This window comes from Oncorhynchus clarkii, chromosome 5 (genome assembly GCF_045791955.1).
Source record: "Oncorhynchus clarkii lewisi isolate Uvic-CL-2024 chromosome 5, UVic_Ocla_1.0, whole genome shotgun sequence".
Lineage (NCBI taxonomy): Eukaryota > Metazoa > Chordata > Actinopteri > Salmoniformes > Salmonidae > Oncorhynchus > Oncorhynchus clarkii.
This window is the reverse complement of record NC_092151.1, coordinates 18,074,156-18,096,362: the sequence shown is the minus strand read 5'-3', so window position 1 is coordinate 18,096,362 and position 22,207 is coordinate 18,074,156. Positions and strand designations below refer to the sequence as shown.

At 43.2% G+C, this 22,207-nt stretch overlaps 1 protein-coding gene across 1 annotated transcript; it reads right to left on the bottom strand.

Moving 5' to 3' along the window:
* Positions 1–957: 957 nt before the first annotated feature.
* On the bottom strand, positions 958–20,614 carry LOC139409880 (divergent protein kinase domain 1B-like). The gene is made up of 7 exons (XM_071155275.1): positions 19,977–20,614; positions 16,616–16,750; positions 13,101–13,208; positions 12,828–13,004; positions 2,273–2,499; positions 1,895–2,036; positions 958–1,489 (listed from the first exon to the last, which is right to left on the bottom strand). The coding sequence occupies exons 1-7, from the start codon at positions 20,043–20,045 to the stop codon at positions 1,046–1,048; spliced, it is 1,302 nt and encodes a 433-aa protein (XP_071011376.1). The 5' UTR covers positions 20,046–20,614; the 3' UTR covers positions 958–1,045.
* Between the last annotated feature and the right edge of the window lie 1,593 nt (positions 20,615–22,207).

The following is a 22,207-nucleotide window of genomic DNA, read 5'->3' as shown; positions in this document are numbered from 1 at the left end:
ACCTTCTTATCCCTTGCTTGCTAGCTAGCCAACTACGGCTAACTCAGTCATGTCAAACAATGCTTATTTGGAATTTTTAATTATTATTTATTTGGATGCATCATAGCAATGAGCTAATGAGGTGCGATATCGCCAGACAGTGGATTGCGCAATCAGATGGAACAGTAAATAGTAATTTAGATGGTGGTACTGGCTGGAATGCGGTTTTACCCAATCAGCATTCAGGATTAGCCCAACCTGTTGTATAATTCATAAAATACTACTTCAATTTTTTTAGTCTAGAAACATTGCCATAGTTTGGAGTGCTGTATTATTATTAATTTTTTTCATCTGAGTAATATAGATTGGTTATGATCTATCACAAAAGCTCAATTGATCCCTCCATATTTCCATCTCATTTGACCTTGTCTGATGGACCATTCACACACAGATAAAATAGTAGTTTTTCCACATACTGTTACATCACTCCCATATTTTCATGGCATTACACCTCTATATTGACGTTCCCTGATAGAAGTTATACACTTAACTACTCTTTAAAGTAGAATACTGTACAGTTAATTATCATTACATAGGCAAGGCCCTGAGAATAGACCAGACAGTTTCCTCCTTCACAAAATAAAGAATCCTTCCATAAAAATAAACTGCCTTTACTTTTAAATCATAATCCATTTGATTTTCATTCATTTTCACTTTCAGCCAGTGATTTACTAGTCTGTTTTACTCAAGCTTTTGGCATGTTTGTAAAAAAGTAGGATAGGAGGGGAAATACCTCTAGGGTAAATAATAGGGTAGAGTTTGGACCTGCCTCACTCCTATGGGTAGGTCCTGGTGTTTTTTTTTCCCTGGTTAAGGTCGGTCTAAGGAAAAATGAGTTGTAGTCATTAGGGCATACCGTAGAAAATTATGTGAACAGTTAATACATTTGCATTTCTTACTGGACAACTTCAGATTGTCCATTTGTTTCAATCCATTTTCCTTTATTTGGTGTCAAATGAATACGACCCCGGCCTACATATGGCTCCCAGCAGCTCTTCTGTGGTCCTCAGGAGTACTGTGTGTTGGAGATGGTCTTCCACAGCAGGGTTTTGAGGTTGTTGAGGACCAGCGAGTGGTGCACCTCCATCTGGCTAGCCAGGCCGCTGAGCGTCACACAGGTACGGAGCTGCTTCTCCAGGTCTATGCGGAGGTCCTGGGGCGCCCCAGACACCAGATAGTCCTGTAGCATCACACACACCTTGGCTAGGTTGGGCTGGACCACCTCTGTGTTACATTGCTTCACCAGCCGATCGCAGGTGGCAGTGCAGTCACGCCCGAAGGTGCAGTCAGCGTTGGTCTCGCAGCGACGTCCCCGCAGGAACCTGCGAACCGCCATCTCGGACGCCACGCTGCGCAGGTCTGCCATCTTGCAGTCATACCTGAAGTTATACCCCACGTGGCGCAGGCTGGCGTCACACATCAGGAAGCTGCCGTAGGCCCCGTGGAACACCTGTTGTAATTGATGGGGTACAGATGTTTAGTGTATAGATCATTATAAATCAGACAACTACACTTTCTATTCCCAATGATTATAAATTGTCTGTCCTCTGTCTAAGCTTGATATGTTTTATGTATTCACAGAGCCGCAACCAGTGGCCAAAAGGTCATATTAGCATGGGCAGTACCATTGGGCTTCCACTATTTTAATGTAGCCAACCCAGGGGGAAACTTCCAATTTCATTGGCTGATCCCTCCTGGTGATCCTTTTGGAGGGATCAGCCAATCGTGAAGAAAATTGACTACTTTAAAATGGAGGTGGCCTCAATGGCACTGCCCATGCTGTCACAGATGCTATAATGGCACAGATACAAAGATGAGTCCTCTATCTCTATGGCTCCTCCTATCTTATCTTTACCTCCTCTATGAACTCCAGCAGGCCGATGGTGATGCGGGCCCTCCGGGGCCACGCCGGGGCCAGCCACTGGTTCAGGCTGGAGCTCAGGGCCTCTGGGACTAATGCCTGCAGGTAGCTGGGGACCTCCAACCTATAGAGGGAGCTGTAGATTTAATGTAATATTATTTCTGGGTAAAAAAAATAATACATACACCAACAAGATGTGCATTTAATCCCAGATAATATAATTTGAAACCAATGAATACCAAATCAAACCACACATCCAAGACACAAATGTTTGTAGTGGCATTTCTTGAAAATTACAAGGACAAAACCAATTAAAATCAGCCAGTACAGTCATTCTTTAATTAAAACACTTATTTCCAAAGTGGTCCTTACCTGTGGCCCACGCGCTCAGTCACGTACAGGTCCCCGCAGAAGCCCAGCAGTTTGGGGGTATGCTCCTTCTCCTGCAGGGCTACCATCAGAAGGAACTCGTTAATCTGGAGGAGAGCCCACACAGACTTGGCTTCCGCCAGGGACACCTTGCGGTCCTTGTTGACATCGGCCAGGGTGATGACACGACCCACCAAGGTGGTGAGAGAAGGTTGCTCTCCCAGGTTAGACTGCAGGGAGGACAGAGAGAAAACGAAGTGAGGAACTGATATGTACAGGAGACCATGATGTTCAAACCTTGCAATCGAATGTTACAGTTTTTGTCCACTAAGCAATGGCGTAAATTTTTATTGAATTTTTTATTTATTTCACCTTTATTTAACCAGGTAGGCAAGTTGAGAACAAGTTCTCATTTACAATTGCGACCTGGACAAGATAAAGCAAAGCAGTTCGACACATACAACGACACAGAGTTACACATGGAGTAAAACAAACATACAGTCAATAATACAGTATAAACAAGTCTATATACGATGTGAGCAAATGAGGTGAGATAAGGGAGGTAAAGGCAAAAAAAGGCCATGGTGGCAAAGTAAATACAATATAGCAAGTAAAACACTGGAATGGTAGATTTGCAATGGAAGAATGTGCAAAGTAGAAATAAAAATAATGGGGTGCAAAGGAGCAAAATAAATAAATTAATTAAATACAGTAGGGAAAGAGGTAGTTGTTTGGGCTAAATTATAGGTGGGCTATGTACAGGTGCAGTAATCTGTGAGCTGCTCTGACAGTTGGTGCTTAAAGCTAGTGAGGGAGATAAGTGTTTCCAGTTTCAGAGATTTTTGTAGTTCGTTCCAGTCATTGGCAGCAGAGAACTGGAAGGAGAGGCGGCCAAAGAAAGAATTGGTTTTGGGGGTGACTAGAGAGATATACCTGCTGGAGCGTGTGCTACAGGTGGGAGATGCTATGGTGACCAGCGAGCTGAGATAAGGGGGGACTTTACCTAGCAGGGTCTTGTAGATGACATGGAGCCAGTGGGTTTGGCGACGAGTATGAAGCGAGGGCCGGGCAACGAGAGCGTACAGGTCGCAATGGTGGGTAGTATATGGGGCTTTGGTGACAAAACGGATTGCACTGTGATAGACTGCATCCAATTTGTTGAGTAGGGTATTGGAGGCTATTTTGTAAATGACATCACCAAAGTCGAGGATTGGTAGGATGGTCAGTTTTACACTGGTATTTTTGGCAGCATGAGTGAAGGATGCTTTGTTGCGAAATAGGAAGCCAATTCTAGATTTAACTTTGGATTGGAGATGTTTGATATGGGTCTGGAAGGAGAGTTTACAGTCTAACCAGACACCTTAGTATTTGTAGTTGTCCACGTATTCTAAGTCAGAGCCATCCAGAGTAGTGATGTTGGACAGGCGGGCAGGTGCAGGTAGCGATCGGTTGAAGAGCATGCATTTAGTTTTACTTGTATTTAAGAGCAATTGGAGGCCACGGAAGGAGAGTTGTATGGCATTGAAGCTTGCCTGGAGGGTTGTTAACACAGTGTCCAAAGAAGGGCCAGAAGTATACAGAATGGTGTCGTCTGCGTAGAGGTGGATCAGAGACTCACCAGCAGCAAGAGCGACCTCATTGATGTATACAGAGAAGAGAGTCGGTCCAAGAATTGAACCCTGTGGCACCCCCATAGAGACTGGCAGAGGTCCGGACAGCAGACCCTCCGATTTGACACACTGAACTCTATCAGAGAAGTAGTTGGTGAACCAGGCGAGGCAATCATTTGAGAAACCAAGGCTGTCGAGTCTGCCGATGAGGATGTGGTGATTGACATAGTCGAAAGCCTTGGCCCAAAAAATATTAGGCCTAATCTATGGATTTCACATGACTGGAAATACAGATATGCATCTGTTGGTCACAGATCCGTTGGGATTTGGTATTAGGCTCCCCATTAGCCATGGCAAAAGTATCAGCTACTCTTCCTGGGGTCCACATGAAACATGACATAATACAGAACATTATTAGTAAAGGACTGAAATCCAGTGCATTCGGAAAGTATTCAGACCCCTTGACTTTTTCCACATTTTGTTACGTTACAGCCTTATTTGTGTTTATCTCATCAACCTACACAAAATACCCCACAATGACAAGGCAAAAACAGGTTTTTAGGAATGTTTGCAAATGTATATAAAAAGAAAAACTGATATCACATTTACATAAGTATTCAGACCATTTACTCAGTATTTTGTTGAAGCACCTTTGGCAGCAATTATGGCCTCGAGTCTTCTTGGGTATGACGCTACAAACTTGGCACTCCTGAGTTTCTCCCATTCTTCTCTGCAGATCCTCTCAAGCTCTGTCAGGTTGGATGGGGATCGTCACTGCACAGCTATTTTCAGATTTCTCCAGAGATATTTGATTGGGTTCAAGTCCGGGCTCTGACTGGGCCACTCAAAGGCATTCAGAGACTTGTCCCGAAGCCACTCCTGCATTGTGTTGGCTGTGTGCTTAGGGTCGTTGTCCAGTCCCCAGTCTGAGGCCCTGAGTACTCTAGAGAAGTTTTTCATCAAGGATCTCACTGTACTTTGTTCCGTTCATATTTCCCTCATCTCCCAGTCCCTGCCGCTGCAAAACACCCCCACAGCATGATACTGCCACCACCATACTTCACCGTAGGGATGGTGCCAGGTTTCCTCCAGATGTGACGCTTGACATTCAGGCAAAATAATTCAGTCAGGATTTCATCAGACAAAAATAATCTAGTTTCTCATGGTCTGAGAGTCTTTTAGGTGCATTTTGGCACTCTCAAAGCAGACTGTTGTGCTTTTTACTAAAGAGTGACTTCCGTCTGGCCACTCTATCATAAAGGCACTCTTGGTGGAGTGCTGCAGAGGTGGTTGTCCATCTACACAGAGGAACTCTGTAGCTCTGTTAGAGTGACTATTGGGTTATTGGTGGTTCCAAACGTCTTTCATTTAAGAATGATGGAGGCCACTGTGTTCTTGGGGACCATCAATGCTGCAGGATTTTTTTAGTACCCTTCCCCAGATCTGTGCATCGACACAATCCTGTCTCATCTCTCTTTGGACAATTCCTTCAACCTCATGGCTTGTTTTTTTTCTGACATGCACTGTCAACTGTGGGACCTGAAATAGACAGGTGTGTGCCTTTCCAAATCATGTCCAATCAATTGAATTTACCACAGGTGGACTCCAATCAAGTTGTAGAAGCATCTCAAGGATGATCAATGGAAACAGGATGTACCTGAGCTCAATTTTGAGTCTCATAGCAAAGGTTCTGAATACTATTGTAAATAAGCTATTTCTGTTTTTATTTTTAATACATTTGCAAACATGTTTAAAAACCTGTTTTCGCTTTGTCATTATGGGGTAATTTGATCCATTTTAGAACAATGCTGTAACGCAACAAAATGTGGAAAAAGGGAAGGGATCTGAACTTTCCGAATGCACTGTACATTTAAAATGTCACACACAGCCTACATATCAGTACATACACACAATATCTAGGTCTAATACATAGTACAGTGCAAATTACACTACAATACAAGATATATAAAAAACATTTATTTGCCACACATGACCACACAGCTGGGCAGTAGTCCAGGTGCAAAATAAAATAGTGCCTGTAGGACCTGTCTGGTCGTCTGAGATGTCAAGAAGGCAGAGCAACAACCTATCATGGACAGACCTCTTCCCATTTTAGCAGCCATTGAGTGCATCTTTTTTGACCATGACAGCTTACCATCTAGGGTTACACCCAGCAGTTTTGTCTCCTTAATTTGCTCAATAGCCATATTATTCAACAATAGATCTAAAAAAGGTTTAGAGTTGCATACGTAATTTGCACAAAAAAATATGCTTTTAGTTTGAGATTTTTAGCACAGGCCTATTGCTAGTTACCCACTCTAAAACTGAAGCGTCTGAGTTATTTATTTTACTGTTGCAGCCAACATGTATATTGTTGAGTCATCAGTGTACATTGACACACAGGCTTTACTCAAGGTCAGTGAAAGGTCATTTGTAAAAACAATAATGGCCCAAGCCGGCTGCCATACGGTAGCACCCCTATAAGCACACTGAAAGTCTGTTGTGAATTTGTTTTCTGTAAGCTATAAAAACAAAGAGAGTCGCACACTATATATATATATATATACACACACACACACACACACACAGTTGAAGTCAGAAGTTTACATACACTTAGGATGGGGTCATTACATTTTTTATATATTTTTTTTAAACCCCCTTTTCTCCTCAATTTCGTGGTATCCAATTGTTAGTAATTACTATCTGCTTCTTAACACAGCGCGCATCAAACCCGGAAGCCAGCCGCACCAATGTGTCGGAGGAAACACCGTGCACCTGGCGACCTGGTTAGCATGCACTGCGCCTGGCACGCCACCGGAGTCGCTGGTGCGCGATGAGACAAGGATATCCCTACCGGCCAAACCCTCCCTAACCCGGACGACGCTAGGCCAATTGTGCCAAAGAACACCATCCCAACCGTGAAGCACGGGGGTGGCAGCATCATGTTGTGGGGGTGCTTTGCTGCAGGAGGGACTGGTGCACTTCACAAAATAGATGACATCATGAGGAAGAGAAATTATGTGGATATATTGAAGCAACATCTCAAGACATCAGTCAGGAAGTTAAAGCTTGGTCGCAAATGGGTCTTCCAAATGGACAATGACCCCAAGAATACTTCCAAAGTTGTGGAAAAATGGCTTAATGACAACAAAGTCAAGGTATTGGAATGGCCATCACAAAGCCCTGACCTCAAGCCTATAGAAAATTTGTTGGCAGAACTGAAAAAGCATGTGCGATAAAGGAGGCCTACAAACCTGACTCAGTTACACCAGCTCTGTCAGGAGGAATGGGACAAAATTCACCCAACTTATTGTGGGAAGCTTGTGGGAGGCTACCTGAAACGTTTGACCAAAGTTAAACAATTTAAAGGCAATGCTACCAAATACTAATTGAGTGTATGTAAACTTCTGACCCACTGGGAATGTGATGAAATAAATCATTCTCTCAACTATTATTCTGACATTTCACATTCTTAAAATAAAGTGGTGATCCTAACTGACCTAAGACAGGGAATTGTTACTAGGATTAAATGTTAGGAATTGTGAAAAGTGAGTTGAAATGTATTTGGCTACGGTGTATGTAAACTTCCCACTTCAACTGTATATGGATTGTGTGACACTTTGTTTTTATAGCTTCCAGTTTATTCACCGTTAGTCAGCACCTCTACACTAAATCATCTTCTCTGGGTGTGTGCCAGTTCATGATTTTTTATTTGTTTTCTGTAAAATAAACGTTGTATTTGATAAAACACAATCTTCCCCAAAGTTTGCTAAGCACTTGTAACAGGCTGATTGGTCGGCTGTTTGAGCCAGTAAAGGATGCTCTGCTATTCTTGGGTAGTGGAATGACCTTTTCATCCCTCCATGTTTGAGGGCGTATATGCCTTCTTCCAGGCTTAAATTGAAGATGTGGCAAACAGGAGTCACAATGTACTCTGCTCTGCTACCAACCTCAGCAATTTACCTTGGTGTAACTCAAAACTACAGTGCTTGTCTTTCATTATTTTGTCCATTATTGTCAAGTAATTATTTAATCAGTGTTCATAAATTCCAATTATATTTATCTGTCTGACACCCAGAGGTTGTAAAGTTCTGGTCTTAAATAAAACAGACAGAATTCCCAGCTCACAATTGATCAGATCCCAATTTCTTTGCGAGAACTCTCAACTTTTCACAAATACATTTCTTCTTATACCATCCTAAACTATGCACATACATACATACATACATACATACATACATACATACATACACACCAACATGGATTTTCTCATGAGTCTAACCACAGTTTATAACCCCTCAGCTGACCGTTCCAGGCTCCCCCAGACACTATAACTCTGGAGGAGCTCTCCCTGTCCTCTCTTATCTCCACATACATTCCTTTCTTCCTAGGTCCATGCCATATAACCCCTTCCTAATTAACAAACATAATTTAATACTACAAGAAAGACAGGGTAGAATTCTTGCCAGTTATAGTGCAGTATACCTTATTTAGTCATTATTGATAAAAATCCCATAACGATTATGCATGAATATGGAGGCTCAGTATTAAATACTTGTTGTTTGCATGTCATACCTACGTTTGCTAATCTTGTCAACAAAAAGGTTATTAAAGTGGTTGGGAAAATCAAAGGATTTTGTTATGAACAAGCCATCTGCCTCAATGAAGGATAGAGCCGAGTTTGCGTTTTTGACAAAAATGTATTCATCTTTGTTCCATAGTATAGTTTCTTATTTTTGTTTAGTTACGTGATTTCTCAATTTACTGTATGTTTACCAGTCTGCTTTGTTGTCAGACTTTTCCCTCTGCCTCATCCCTCTCAGCCATAGTTTTTCAATTCATCATCTATCCATGGGGATTTCGCAGTTCTAACAGTCAGTTTCGTGATGGGCGCATGCCTATCAGTAACCAGAAGAAGCATTTTCATAAATGCAGCATCCGAATGTTCCTCATTAGACAAATCAGACCAACAAATATTTTTCACATCTTCGACATAGGAATTATTGTTCATATACAATTTTAGGTCCAGTCTTTGGAATAATTTTTTTCTAGATATGGCTGCATGATCAAAAATATATGAACACCTGCTTGTCGAACATCTAATTCCAAAATCATGGGCATTAATATGGAGTTTGTCCTCCATTTGCTCCACTCTTCTGTGAAGGCTTTCCACTAGATGTTGGAACATTGCTAGGGGGGCTTGCTTCCATTCAGCCACATGAACATTAGTGAGGTCTGGCACTGATGTTGGGCGATTAGGCCTGGCTCGCAGTCGGCGTTCCAATTCATCCCAAAGATGTTCGATGGGGTTGAGGTCAGGGCTCTGTGCAGGCTAGTCAAGTTCTTCCACACCAATCTTGACAAACTATTTCTGTATGGGCCTCACTTTGTGCACGAGTGCATTGTCATGCTGAAACAGGAAAGGGCCTTCCCCAAACTGTTGCCACAAAGTTGGAAGCACAGAATCATCTAGAATGCCATTGTATGGTGTTGTTTTAAGATTTCCCTTCACTGGAACTAAGGGGCCTAGCCCGAACCATGAAAAACCATGAAAAACAGCCCCAGACCATTATTTCTCCTCCACCAAACTTTACAGTTGGCACTATGTATTGGGCAGGTAGCGTTATCCTGGCATCCACCAAACCCAGATTTGTCCGTCGGATTGCCAGATGGTGAAGCGTGATTCATCACTCCAGAGAACGCGTTTCCACTGCTCACCTTGCTTTTCTGGTTGGCTGGCAAGTTTCACCATCCAATTATTTCAGCTCTACAGGAGTGCAAATTTCACCATGGCACGGACTAGCCTAGGCAGCCGATATGATAGGAACATAGGAGTTATTAGAATGTGGCAAATATTAGTCAATTTTTGCATGCTGGCTTTTGCAGGCTACCTGAGACATGAAACAGATAGGTGGGATGGCATACAAATGCCAGCAATGTATTAACGTGCAATTTGCCTGAATGGATAATGGTAACACTTCAACCACTACATTTTTATTAGACACTGGGTTTTTCTGAAAAACTGTTTAGGTGTGAATTCATTACATCCAGCTGTTTTTAAATCGACTCAAGATAGTTCAATGGAAACGCAACCTAACAGGCAATTGTCACATCTATTTTCTATTCAAATGTTCTACATGTCGACAAAAAAAATCACTGGACAAGTTAATGGAAACATAGCTATTGTCAGTAGGAGCAAACTATTTTCATGAATGGGGTGGTGTCCCTAATAAACTGGCCACTGAGTGTATATAATGCTATTTAAAGAAAAAAAATAGACAACCAAAAACAGTTCACTTTTCAGTTCAGTTAGTCGTACACACCATAATAAAAACGAGACTGTGAGGAATGATTGAAATGTGCTAGATTTCTTCCATGTAACTTATTCCCTTCCCCACTCTCAGCCCATCTCTATGCGGCTGAGAGTGGAGCCATTGTACTGACAATGACGTGTAGGGTTATATTTGGCACGGGGCTTCAGCCCCTAACCTCTCTCTGCCTCTCCCTCCCCCTCTCCCTCCCTCCCCCTACCGCCTCGTTCCATCACACACTCTATTCTCCCTCCTCTCTGATTGAGGGGTTGAGTTCATGTGCATTTTGAATGTGCATGCCTGTAACACAGCCTGTACCAGAAAACACCAGTTCCCTATAGATGGGTTAGTTGACAACGTCACGAAAACGATGTGCGCTTCCATGGGGCAGATGTCATCCTGTTGTTGTGATTCTGGATGGCCAGATTGCTAGCAAGAATGGCAAGAAACATGCTCCGTTCAAAAAATGCAGAACTAAGAACAGATATAGCCCTTGGTTCACTCCAGACCTGACTGCCCTCAACCAGCACAAAAACATCCTGTGGCGGACTGCAATAGCATCGAATAGTCCCCGCGATATGCAACTGTTCAGGGAAGTCAGGAACCAATACACGCAGTCAGTCAGGAAAGCCAAGGCCAGCTTCTTCAGGCAGAAATTTGCACTTTGTCACTGACCATCTCGAATCCCACCGTACCTTCTCCGCTGTGCAATCTGGTTTCGAGCCGGTCACGGGTGCACCTCAGCCACACTCAAGGTACTAAACGATATCATAACCGCCATCGATAAAAGACAGAACTGTGCAGCCGTCTTCATCGACCTGGCCAAGGCTTTCGACTCTGTCAATCACCATATTCTTATCGGCAGACTCAGTAGCCTCGGTTTTTCTAATGACTGCCTTGCCTGGTTCACCAATTACTTTGCAGACAAGAGTTCAGTGTGTCAAATCGGAGGGCATGTTGTCCGGTCCTCTGGCAGTCTCTATGGGGGTGCCACAGGGTTCAATTCTCGGGCCGACTCTTTTCTCTTTATATATCAATGATGTTGCTCTTGCTGCGGGCGATTCCCTGATCCACCTCTACGCAAACGACACCATTCTGTATACTTCCGGCCCTTCCTTGGACACTGTGCTATCTAACCTCCAAACGAGCTTCAACGCCATACAACACTCCTTCCGTAGCTTCCAACTGCTCTTAAACGCTAGTAAAACCAAATGCATGCTTTTCACCGTTCGCTGCCTGCACCCGCACGCCCGACTAGCATTACCACCCTGGATGGTTCCTACCTAGAATATGTGGACATCTTATAAGTACCTAGGTGTCTGGCTAGACTGTAAACTCTCCTTCCAGACTCATATCAAACATATCCAATCTAAAATCAAATCTAGAATTGGCTTTCTATTCCGCAACAAAGCCTCCTTCACTCACGCCGCCAAACTTACCCTAGTAAAACTGACTATCCTACCGATCCTCGACTTCGGCGTTGTCATCTACAAAATAGCTTCCAATACTCTACTTAGCAAACTGGATGCAGTTTATCACAGTGCCATCCGTTTTGTTACTAAAGCACCTTATACCACCCACCACTGCGACCTGTATGCTCTAGTCGGCTGGCCCTCGCTACATATTCGTCGCCAGACCCACTGGCTCCAGGTCATCTACAAGTCCATGCTAGGTAAAGCTCCGCCTTATCTCAGTTTACTGGTCACGATGGCAACACCCACCTGTAGCACGCGCTCCAGCAGATGTATCTCACTGATCATCCCTAAAGCCAACACCTCATTTGGCCGCCTTTTGTTCCAGTTCTCTGCTGCCTGTGACTGGAACGAATTGCAAAAATCGCTGAAGTTGGAGACTTTTATCTCCCTCACCAACTTCAAACATCTGCTATCTGAGCAGCTAACCGATCGCTGCAGCTGTACATAGTCTATCGGTAAATAGCCCACCCAATTTACCTACCTCATCCCCATACTGTTTATATTTATTTACTTTTCGGCTCTTTTGCACACCAGTATCTCTACCTGTACATGACCATCTGATCATTTATCACTCCAGTGTTAATCTGCAAAATTGTAATTATTCGCCTACCTCCTCATGCGTTTTGCACACAATGTATATAGACTCTCATTTTTTTATTTTTTTTCTACTGTGTTATTGACTTGTTAAATTGTTTACTCCATGTGTAACTCTGGGTTGTCTGTTCACACTGCTATGCTTTATCTTGGCCAGGTCGCAGTTGTAAATGAGAACTTGTTCTCAACTAGCCTACCTGGTTAAATAAAGGTGAAATAAAAAAATTAATAAAATGTGGGGAATCGTAAGTGGCTTGTTTCAGCTTGTTATTGATACTATGTTTTGACTGATTTCAAGTCAATGCTAATATGGTTCAAATTCACTAGCTAGTTAACCAACAACTAACGATTTAATTGAAAGACAAGTGCTCATTGTACAAATGTATTTAAGTTTTCAATAAACATCGGAGACTAAATATAGCTTCTATCTTAGCCAACCCTGTCTGTTTTTCCCCATAGTTACACACACCTCAGTTGTGTTGCTAAACAACCAACATGTCTATTGTGGAAAGCTCTTCTATCTAATCTAACTGTGAGGATGGACAGGAAGTAAAATGGGCAACCAGACCTTGAGAAAGCTGTGCAACATCTCTCTGAACTCATCCATGGAGGTCCCGCGGGTGGGCTTGTCAAACAGGGTAATTTCCTGTCTCAGTACAGAGTCGGGAGCCACGTCCCCCTTCAGAGGCTCTTCTAGACCACACTTTATCACCACAGGCCTGTCCTTCCACAGACCACTGTACACCTAGAACCACAGGTAAATATACCCATTACATAGAGACAGAGTAGATAGAGTGTGTGTGCGTGGGTATTACCTGATGTGTGTGTATGTGTTACCTACTTGGTGTGTGGAAGAGGTGGACATGCATCGCTGCAGGGTCAGGCTCCTCTCCTCACACAGGGCCTTGCAGGACGACCCTGAGATAATCCCTCTCCTGTAGTGGTCACACTGAGACAGACAGACAGGAAACAGGAAAATACGTCATCACATTATCAACAGGAAGAGGATCCAAGGATCCTACAATATAGCAGGTTAGGAGAACTTACTTAGCAGGTTAGGAGAACTTTCTTAGCAGGTTAGGAGAACTTACTTAGCAGGTTAGGTGAATTAGGTAAAGGTTAGGAAAAAGGTGAGCTAAAAAAAAATACAGCTATTGTCAAATTGTCAAATGTGAATAATTGTATCTCTCCCTCATATGTACTATGGCCTAAATCCCAGGTGGAGATACCCACCTGCACGCAAACCATCGTTTTTTTTAATACTGTAGATAACAATGGTGAGGATTTTCCAGTTTCCACACAGATGTCAACTTATTTTCACCCCCTGTGAGATGGCTTATGTGTTCATACACATGTATCGGTTATATTTGGTCCACCCTGAGCTTGGCACCATTGTTGGCACTGTGTAGCGATATACCCCAACCCCCAAAAAATATCTGGAAAAGAATGTTCGCATAAGCAGAAAGGAGAAGAAAAGTCATTGCATAAATTAGCATGTGTGGGTGTGAGATTATCTTGTTTAGGAAACATCCAGGCAAAACATCCAGGCAGCACGCCAGCCTGTAGCTAAATCCACTGCTCCAGTAGCTAGTGCCACAGTAAGATGAGATCCACCCAAACAGTTTCACTCTTGCAAAGCAAAATTGACAAATAAAGACTATAGGCTGTGACCTCCTTCTCCACAGTATAACAGTTGCTATGGTAACATGACTTCATTTTGGCCACTTTGGTTGGGAGCCAACCAATTAAAGGCCCAGTCGTCCTTAATGTCACACTAATGTGCAAATTAGCCTAGCGGGACACACACAACAATGACAACACTCACTCCTTCCTTCTCTCTTTTACACTCTCCATCCCGCTATCTCCTCTCTCCATGTTCCCCCTTTCCAGACACTGTTTTCCCTGTTTGTATGTCCTGAGACAGACAGCCTGCCTCTCCCTCTCACAGCATAAGGAAGAGTAGGGCACAATAGTACTGCCTTATTCATCACAGTAACACTATACATAGATAAAGACACCAAAACAGGACCACCTCAGGCTGGCCATTCATCTTTACCCTTCCCCTCTCTCTCTCTTGATCCTTTACTTCTGAATATGTGTGTGCTGACTGCTGAGCAACAAACACTCCCACTTCAGAGTATACATGTAATATTTCACAGGGATCTCGCACTTCCTGCTTAAATTCAACCTGAAATGTAAAATATGTGACGAGGGAAATGACTGTGCTGACGTTGTTGATCTGGGAATGATTGGTTACTTCTCACCACTGTTTTTCACAGGGAGCAATGCTTAAGGAAACTAGAGTAGAGTCACTTCTCCTGTGGCCTATCATTAAATGGCACCCTATTCCCTATTTAGTGCACACATTTTGGACAGAGCCTGAGTAAATAAGATGACATTTTGGATGCAGGCTCTCTGTTACATCACTGATTTCTCATCCAGTGTTACTCTTATCAGGTATTCTGTGAATTACTTTTTCCTGGTCCAAATGTGCTACTCTATTACAGTGGGGCAAAAAAGTATTTAGTCAGCCACCAATTGCGCAAGTTCTCCCACTTAAAAAGATGAGAGAGGCCTGTAATTTTCATCATAGGTACACTTCAACTATGACAGACAAAATGAGAAAGAAAAATCCAGAAAATCACATTGTAGGATTTTTAATGAATTTATTTGCAAATTATGGTGGAAAATAAGTATTTGGTCACCTACAAACAAGCAAGATTTCTGGCTCTCACAGACCTGTAACTTCTTCTTTAAGAGGCTCCTCTGTCCTCCACTCGTTACCTGTATTAATGGCACCTGTTTGAACTTGTTATCAGTATAAAAGACACCTGTCCACAACCTCAAACAGTCACACTCCAAACTCCACTATGGCCAAGACCAAAGAGCTGTCAAAGGACACCAGAAACAAAATTGTAGACTTGCACCAGGCTGGGAAGACTGAATCTGCAATAGGTAAGCAGCTTGGTTTGAAGAAATCAACTGTGGGAGCAATTATTAGGAAATGGAAGACATACAAGACCACTGATAATCTCCCTCGATCTGGGGCTCCATGCAAGATCTCACCCCGTGGGGTCAAAATGATCACAAGAACGGTGAGCAAAAATCCCAGAACCACACGTGGGGACCTAGTGAATGACCTGCAGAGAGCTGGGACCAAAGTAACAAAGCCTACCATCAGTAACACACTACGCCGCCAGGGACTCAAATCCTGCAGTGCCATACGTGTCCCCCTGCTTAAGCCAGTACATGTCCAGGCCCGTCTGAAGTTTCCTAGAGAGCATTTGGATGATCCAGAAGAAGATTGGGAGAATGTCATATGGTCAGATGAAACCAAAATATAACTTTTTGGTAAAAACTCAACTCGTCGTGTTTGGAGGACAAAGAATGCTGAGTTGCATCCAAAGAACAGCATACCTACTGTGAAGCATGGGGGTGGAAACATCATGCTTTGGGGCTGTTTTTCTGCAAAGGGACCAGGACAACTGATCCGTGTAAATGAAAGAATGAATGGGGCCATGTATCGTGAGATTTTGAGTGAAAACCTCCTTCCATCAGCAAGGGCATTGAAGATGAAACGTGGCTGGGTCTTTCAGCATGACAATGATCCCAAACACACCGCCCGGGCAACGAAGGAGTGGCTTCGTAAGAAGCGGCTTCGTAAGAAGCATTTCAAGGTCCTGGAGTGGCCTAGCCCGTCTCCAGATCTCAACCCCATAGAAAATCTTTGGAGGGAGTTGAAAGTTCGTGTTGCCCAACAACATCCCCAAAACATCACTGCTCTAGAGGAGATCTGCATGGAGGAATGGGCCAAAATACCAGCAACAGTGTGTGAAAACCTTGTGAAGACTTACAGAAAACGTTTGACCTCTGTCATTGCCAACAAAGGGTATATAACAAAGTGTTGAGATAAACTTTTGTTATTGACCAAATACTTATTTTCCACCATAATTTGCAAATAAATTCATTAAAAATCCTACAATGTGATTTTCTGGATTTTTTTTCTCATTTTGTCTGTCATAGTTGAAGTGATGAAAATGATGATGAAAATTACAGGCCTCTCTCGTCTTTTTAAGTGGGAGAACTTGCACAATTGGTGGCTGACTAAATACTTTTTTGCCCCACTGTATAAGAGGAACCATCCTGCACTCAGCAGTCACTGACACTAAATACAGATTACCCTTTTTCTCATTCACTTTTTCCATCTGTCCATTTCCAGACCTTAGTGTTCCATCTTCCACCCACAGCTTGCCCTTCCAGTCCCTTTATATTTTCTTCCAATCCATGACTCCCACGTTCTCTCTTTCTCCTTCCTTCGTAGGAGGTGTCAGGGTGTTCACGCTGTTTCATACTTACAATGACCATGTGGCAGACGTGTCCTCGGCAGAGCTCTGAGTAGGAGGCGTACTGCATGTAGAGGACCCAGCTGGCTACCAGGATCCCCAGCCAGGCCAGCAGCAGGTACTTCACCTTTAACGCCGGGAGACGACTCTACACAGAAGAGGAGAAGATTACACATTGACCAAAGTCCACAGTCCTACAGATATGTGTCTTCTGCTTTATCCCAAACAAGACACACATGCTGAGGAAGAGAGGGGTTTTAGGCCATAAAGACACTGAGAAATCTAAGCAATCATTATAATATGGTCTTGTGGAAGACATTTTTATCCAAGGCGAAATACAGAACTATCAGCATGGCCATTGCGGGGAAGAAAATGCACAACCCTGATTTGGCCAGCAGCATGCTCTAACTCAATGACCCATTGGAACCTGTATTTATATAAGGACAGACGCTGGGAGATGAGAAGCAAGTACAGGGAGTCAACATTTATAAATATCTGACATGAAACAGGACAGCGTCTGAACAGGGGAAACAACAACAATAATGCTGACACGGAGATCAAACCGAGGAAAAGACAGATATAGGGGGGAAAAAATCAACAAAGTAATGGAGTCCAGGTGAGTCCAAAGAAGCGCAGATGCTGGTGACAGGTGCGTAATAATGGGCAGCCTGGCGTCCTCGAGCGCCAGGCAGGAGGAGCGGGAGCTGGTGTGACAGTACCCCACCCCCTCTAGGGGTGCCACCCGGCGTCCCACCTGGGTGAGCCTGATGGGCTGGCCAAGACATGGGAGCCGGCTTGGGCATGGAAGCCTGACGATCCCGCTGAGGTGTGAAAGCCTGACGAGCCGGCTGAGGCGTGGGAGCCTAACGAGTCGGCTGAGGCGTGGGCCTGACGAGTCAGCTGAGGCAAGAAAACCTCTCGAGCCAACGATGGTGACAGGTGTGTGTAATGATGGGCAGCCTGGCACCCTCGAGCGCCAGGGAGGGGGAGCAGGAGCATGTGTGGCAATTTACTGTTGGCTGTAGTGCCATATCAGAGAGGGGCATCTACAAAGTTACATTTTAAACAGATGCCCTCTTGTTGAACTCTCTAATGTGCAAAGAAATTTGCAGTCTTGCCATTCCTGGCACCTTTCTTTTACTCCTCAAACATTCATTGAGTATAAGGTTTGGTTGTCACAAAATGACAACCTGGTCTCAGAGCATTTTGTATTATGCTGTACGCAAACCTGAGAAACTCCATTTAGTATGTTATGTTATGTTTCGTATGGCATGTATTAATTTGTGGATGTCCATCCCCCATTTCATATGATATATTCGGAATTACAATTTGTATTGTATGTTACGAATTTGAAAAACGTACAATATTTTATGAATTTGAAAAATGTACAATATGTCACAAATTTGCAAAATGTAAGATATGTTACGAATTCTAGCTAGGTGGCTAACGTTACCTAGGGGTTAGGGTTAAGTTTAGGAGTTAGAGTAAAGGGTTAAGGCTAGGGGAAGATAAAAGGGTTAAGTTTAGGGGAACGGTTAGCAAACATGCTAAGTAGTTGCAAAGTAGCTCAAAAGTAGTAAGTAGTTGAAAATGTGCTAAAATGCTAAAATTGTTCTTGATAATATTTGAACTCACAACCCTTGGGTTGCTAAACATTCACGTTATAGGCCTACCCAGTCACACCAACCAGCCACCCTCCTTCGTTTTTGTCTTAAGTAACCATCTGTTTTATGTAACCATACCAAACATAATATATCATACTAAATGGAGTGTCCAGGATTTATACTGAACAAAAATATAAACGTAACATGCAACAATTTTACTGAGATACAGTTCATATAAAGAAATCAATCAGTTTAAATAAATTCATTAGGCCCAGATATGCATCTGTTGTTCACAGATAGCTTAAAAAAACAATAAGGGAATGGATCAGAAAACCAGTCAGTATCTGGTGTGATCACCATTTGCCTCATGCAGCGCGACACACCTCCTTCGCATAGAGTTGATCAGTCTGTTGATTCTGGCCTTTGGAATGTTGTTCCACTCCTCTTCAATGGCTGTGCAAAGTTGCTGGATATTGGCGGGAAATAGAACACGCTGTCATACATGTCGATCCAGAGCATGCCAAACCTGCTCAATGGGTGACATGTCTTGTGAGTATGCAGGCCATGGAAGATCTGGGACATTTTCAGCTTCCAGGAAGAGTGTACATACACATCCTTGCAACATGGAGCCGTGCATTATTATACTGAAACATGAGGTGAGGGCAGCCGATGAATGGCAAGACAATGGGCCTCAGGATATTGTCATGGTATCTCTGTGCATTCAAATTGCCGTCAATAAAATGCAATTGTGTTCAATGTCTGTAGCTTATGCCTACCTATACCATAACCCCACCGCCACCATGGGGAACTCTGTACACCACATTGACGTCAGCAAACTGCTAACCCACACGACGCCATACACATGGTCTGCGGTTGTGAGGCCGGTTGAACATACTGCCAAATTTTCTAAAATGACGCTGAAGGCGGCCTATGGTGTAGAAATGAACATTCAATTCTCTGGCAACAGTTCTGGTCGACATTCCTGCAGTCAGCATGCCAATTGCATGCTACCTCAAAACTTGAGACATCTGTGGCATTGTGTTGTGTGACAAAACTGCACATTTTCCCCAGCACAAGGTGTAACAATCATGCTGTTTAATGAGCTTCTTGATATGCCACACCTGTCAGGTGGATGGATGCTCTTGGCGAATGAGAAATGCTCACTAACAGGGATGTAAGCACATTTGTGCACAAAAGTTGAGAAAAATAAGCTTTTTGTGCATATGGAACATTTCTGGAATCTTTAATTTCAGTTTATGAAACATGGGACCAACACTTTACATGTTGCGTTTATATTTTTGTTCAGTGTACGTACAGAATAATATGCAATGCTCTGAGACCAGGTTGCAAATGAATATGAATAATCACTTTTAATTCATAAGTGCGTGCAGAACCCATACTCTGGGGGTAGTAAATTGTCTCGATTTTCATGCAACTTGCCAAGACATTATTTACAGTTTCAGGACCTTCACTGCAGCCAAAACTGAAAGGCTTGTGTTTACAAGAAATGAATACCACGGATGTATATCACTCAAATCTTTCCAACATTGATATTCAATAGCACCCGTGTCCATAAGGCAAATAGCCTGGTGTCAACTTTGTGCAGACAAAATCAAATCAATACAATGGTATATTGTGTTATTACCTAATTAGAAGTCTATGGTTTAGCAATTTACTGACAAATAGAGAGAGCTAGAATACTCTTATTTGTAACGATCTGATGGCATATAGGGCACAAAAACGCAGCCAAATCTCAGCTAGTGGTCCCACCTGCAGCCCCTTCGACATAGGGCAAAACAGCACCAGGTGCACGAGCCTCCGTAAACCTCTGGGCATCATAAGCGATTCCGTTAGTAGAACGCGCTCGGGCTGGAACGGCAAATCACTGAACCGTATTCCCGTCGAGGCACATCCATGGGACCAGCATCTCCAGTCTGAGCATACTAAACTGACGTCACCTGTTCACCCCTATGGCATTCAGTTTTGTGCGCATTTATCGTTCGAGATTTGCATGTGGAGCAAAGATCCTTTATGAAAATAAAATATAACATCTAAACAGTCCAGAGCCACAGTGAGTCAGGTCAGCGAGAAAGTGGGCATCGTTTCATAATCCAATTTCATACACAAACAACGCCATTCGGTTTGCAGAAATTCATAGCCTTCCTAAGCTTTCAGACGTCATTGGGGAAAAATACAAAGTGGAGCTATGTTCCCTTCACAACATGCAGACTGGCATTCTGAGCACATGTTTTCAGCTGCCTAGGCGCCATCGGTTAGGATATTAATGTTGACTGAAAAATCCTGTCCGACTCCTCCGTTTCAAAAAATACATTATTCAATACGCTACTAATCTACCCCTTCTGACTCTACGAACGAACTCTCATAACAGCAAGAGCCAATATATGCCTGACCTGAAAATGTGGTCGAAGCCACTAAATGGATGGTGTGACGCAATCGCGGAGCATCCGGAGGAGGCACGCAGAGGCCAAATTGAGCTCTGTACCACATCGCCGTACGCCCCTCAAACCTTGTAACAATAGGGAGGGCTCGGTATAGCTCCGCATTGACATGATTGGTTGAGGGTAGGTGAGGGCGGGAGGTCCTGTATAAACACAAACTCACTTCCTTGACAACTTCCTTCACAACAGCGCTGCTCGGCGCTGCCCTGACCTGACCTCTGCAGAGGCCATATCGCCGTAAATGCTTCACGGCCAATGCAGCCTCCAGATTGACCATGTAGCGCCTTTAACAGCCAGCTTTGCAGTGACTCATGAGACTGCTATTTTAAAAGGGCAAATTGCAGGTCTCAAGCCACCAGTATTCTGCCAGCAGGACATATGATGACGTCACGTTCGTATGGTAATAAGGAAACCTTTAAAATAAAAGCCCCTATTTCAAAACATTGCAATGTGGATAACTCATTCAAAAGATATTGCATTTTTATCAATGGCCACTTGTTTTGTGCCAACAAGAAAAGGCAATTAAGAGAAAATATATATATATATATGTGTTTAGAAACTTGTTCTACCTGTCAACTAAAGTGGTGTGGAAAATACTCAGTAGGGTCTCTACTAACCTAATATTTTAGCTTTGGAGGTGGACTGTGTAGTACATATCCAGCAGCACTTCATTCTCCACCCCCTCCATAGCCCCCAATGCAATACACTGTAATAGACTATACATTGGAAACATCACTGATACATCACTTGGGCCAAGCTTCCTGCCATCTAGGACCTCTATATCAGGCGGTGTCAGAGGAAGGCCCTAAAAAATTGTCAGACTCCAGTCACCGTAGTCATAGACTGTTCTCTGTGCTACCGCACGGCAAGAGGTACCGGAACGCCAAGTCTAGGTCCAAAAGGCTTCTTAACAGCTTCTACCACCAAGCCATAAGACTCATGAACAGCTAATTAAAGGGCTACCCAGACCCCTCTTTTATGCTGCTGCTACTCTCTGTTTATAACCTATGCATAGTCACTTCAACTCTACCTACATGGACATATTACCTCGACTAAATGGTGCCCCCGCACACTGACTCTGTACTGGTACCCCCTGTATATAGCCTGGCTTGTTATTTACTGCTGCTGTTTAATTATTTGTTATTTTTTTTATTTACTGAACACTTTAAAAAAAATCTTATCTTCTTAAAGCATTGTTGGTTAAGGGCTTGTAAGCAAGCATTTCACTGTAAGGTGAAATACACCTGTTGTATTTGGCGCATGGGACAAATACAATTAGCTTTGATTTGTGTTGTACTACTCAATGAAACTGTGAAGATATGCACTCAGACCAGCCTTTGTGATTGAACTTACGTTAATTACATTACTTTAGTTGGCTGCTTTGACCAAAACGTGAATGTCATAACCTATTCTACGAGCCTATTGTTTGTGTATGATCTTTATTCATTGCTCACTTGTTTCTTAACAATGTCAGGTACAGGCTGGGATGACTGGGACCTTCAGCAAGTAAAAGACAGGGGGTAAGAAATAATTTGAACATCA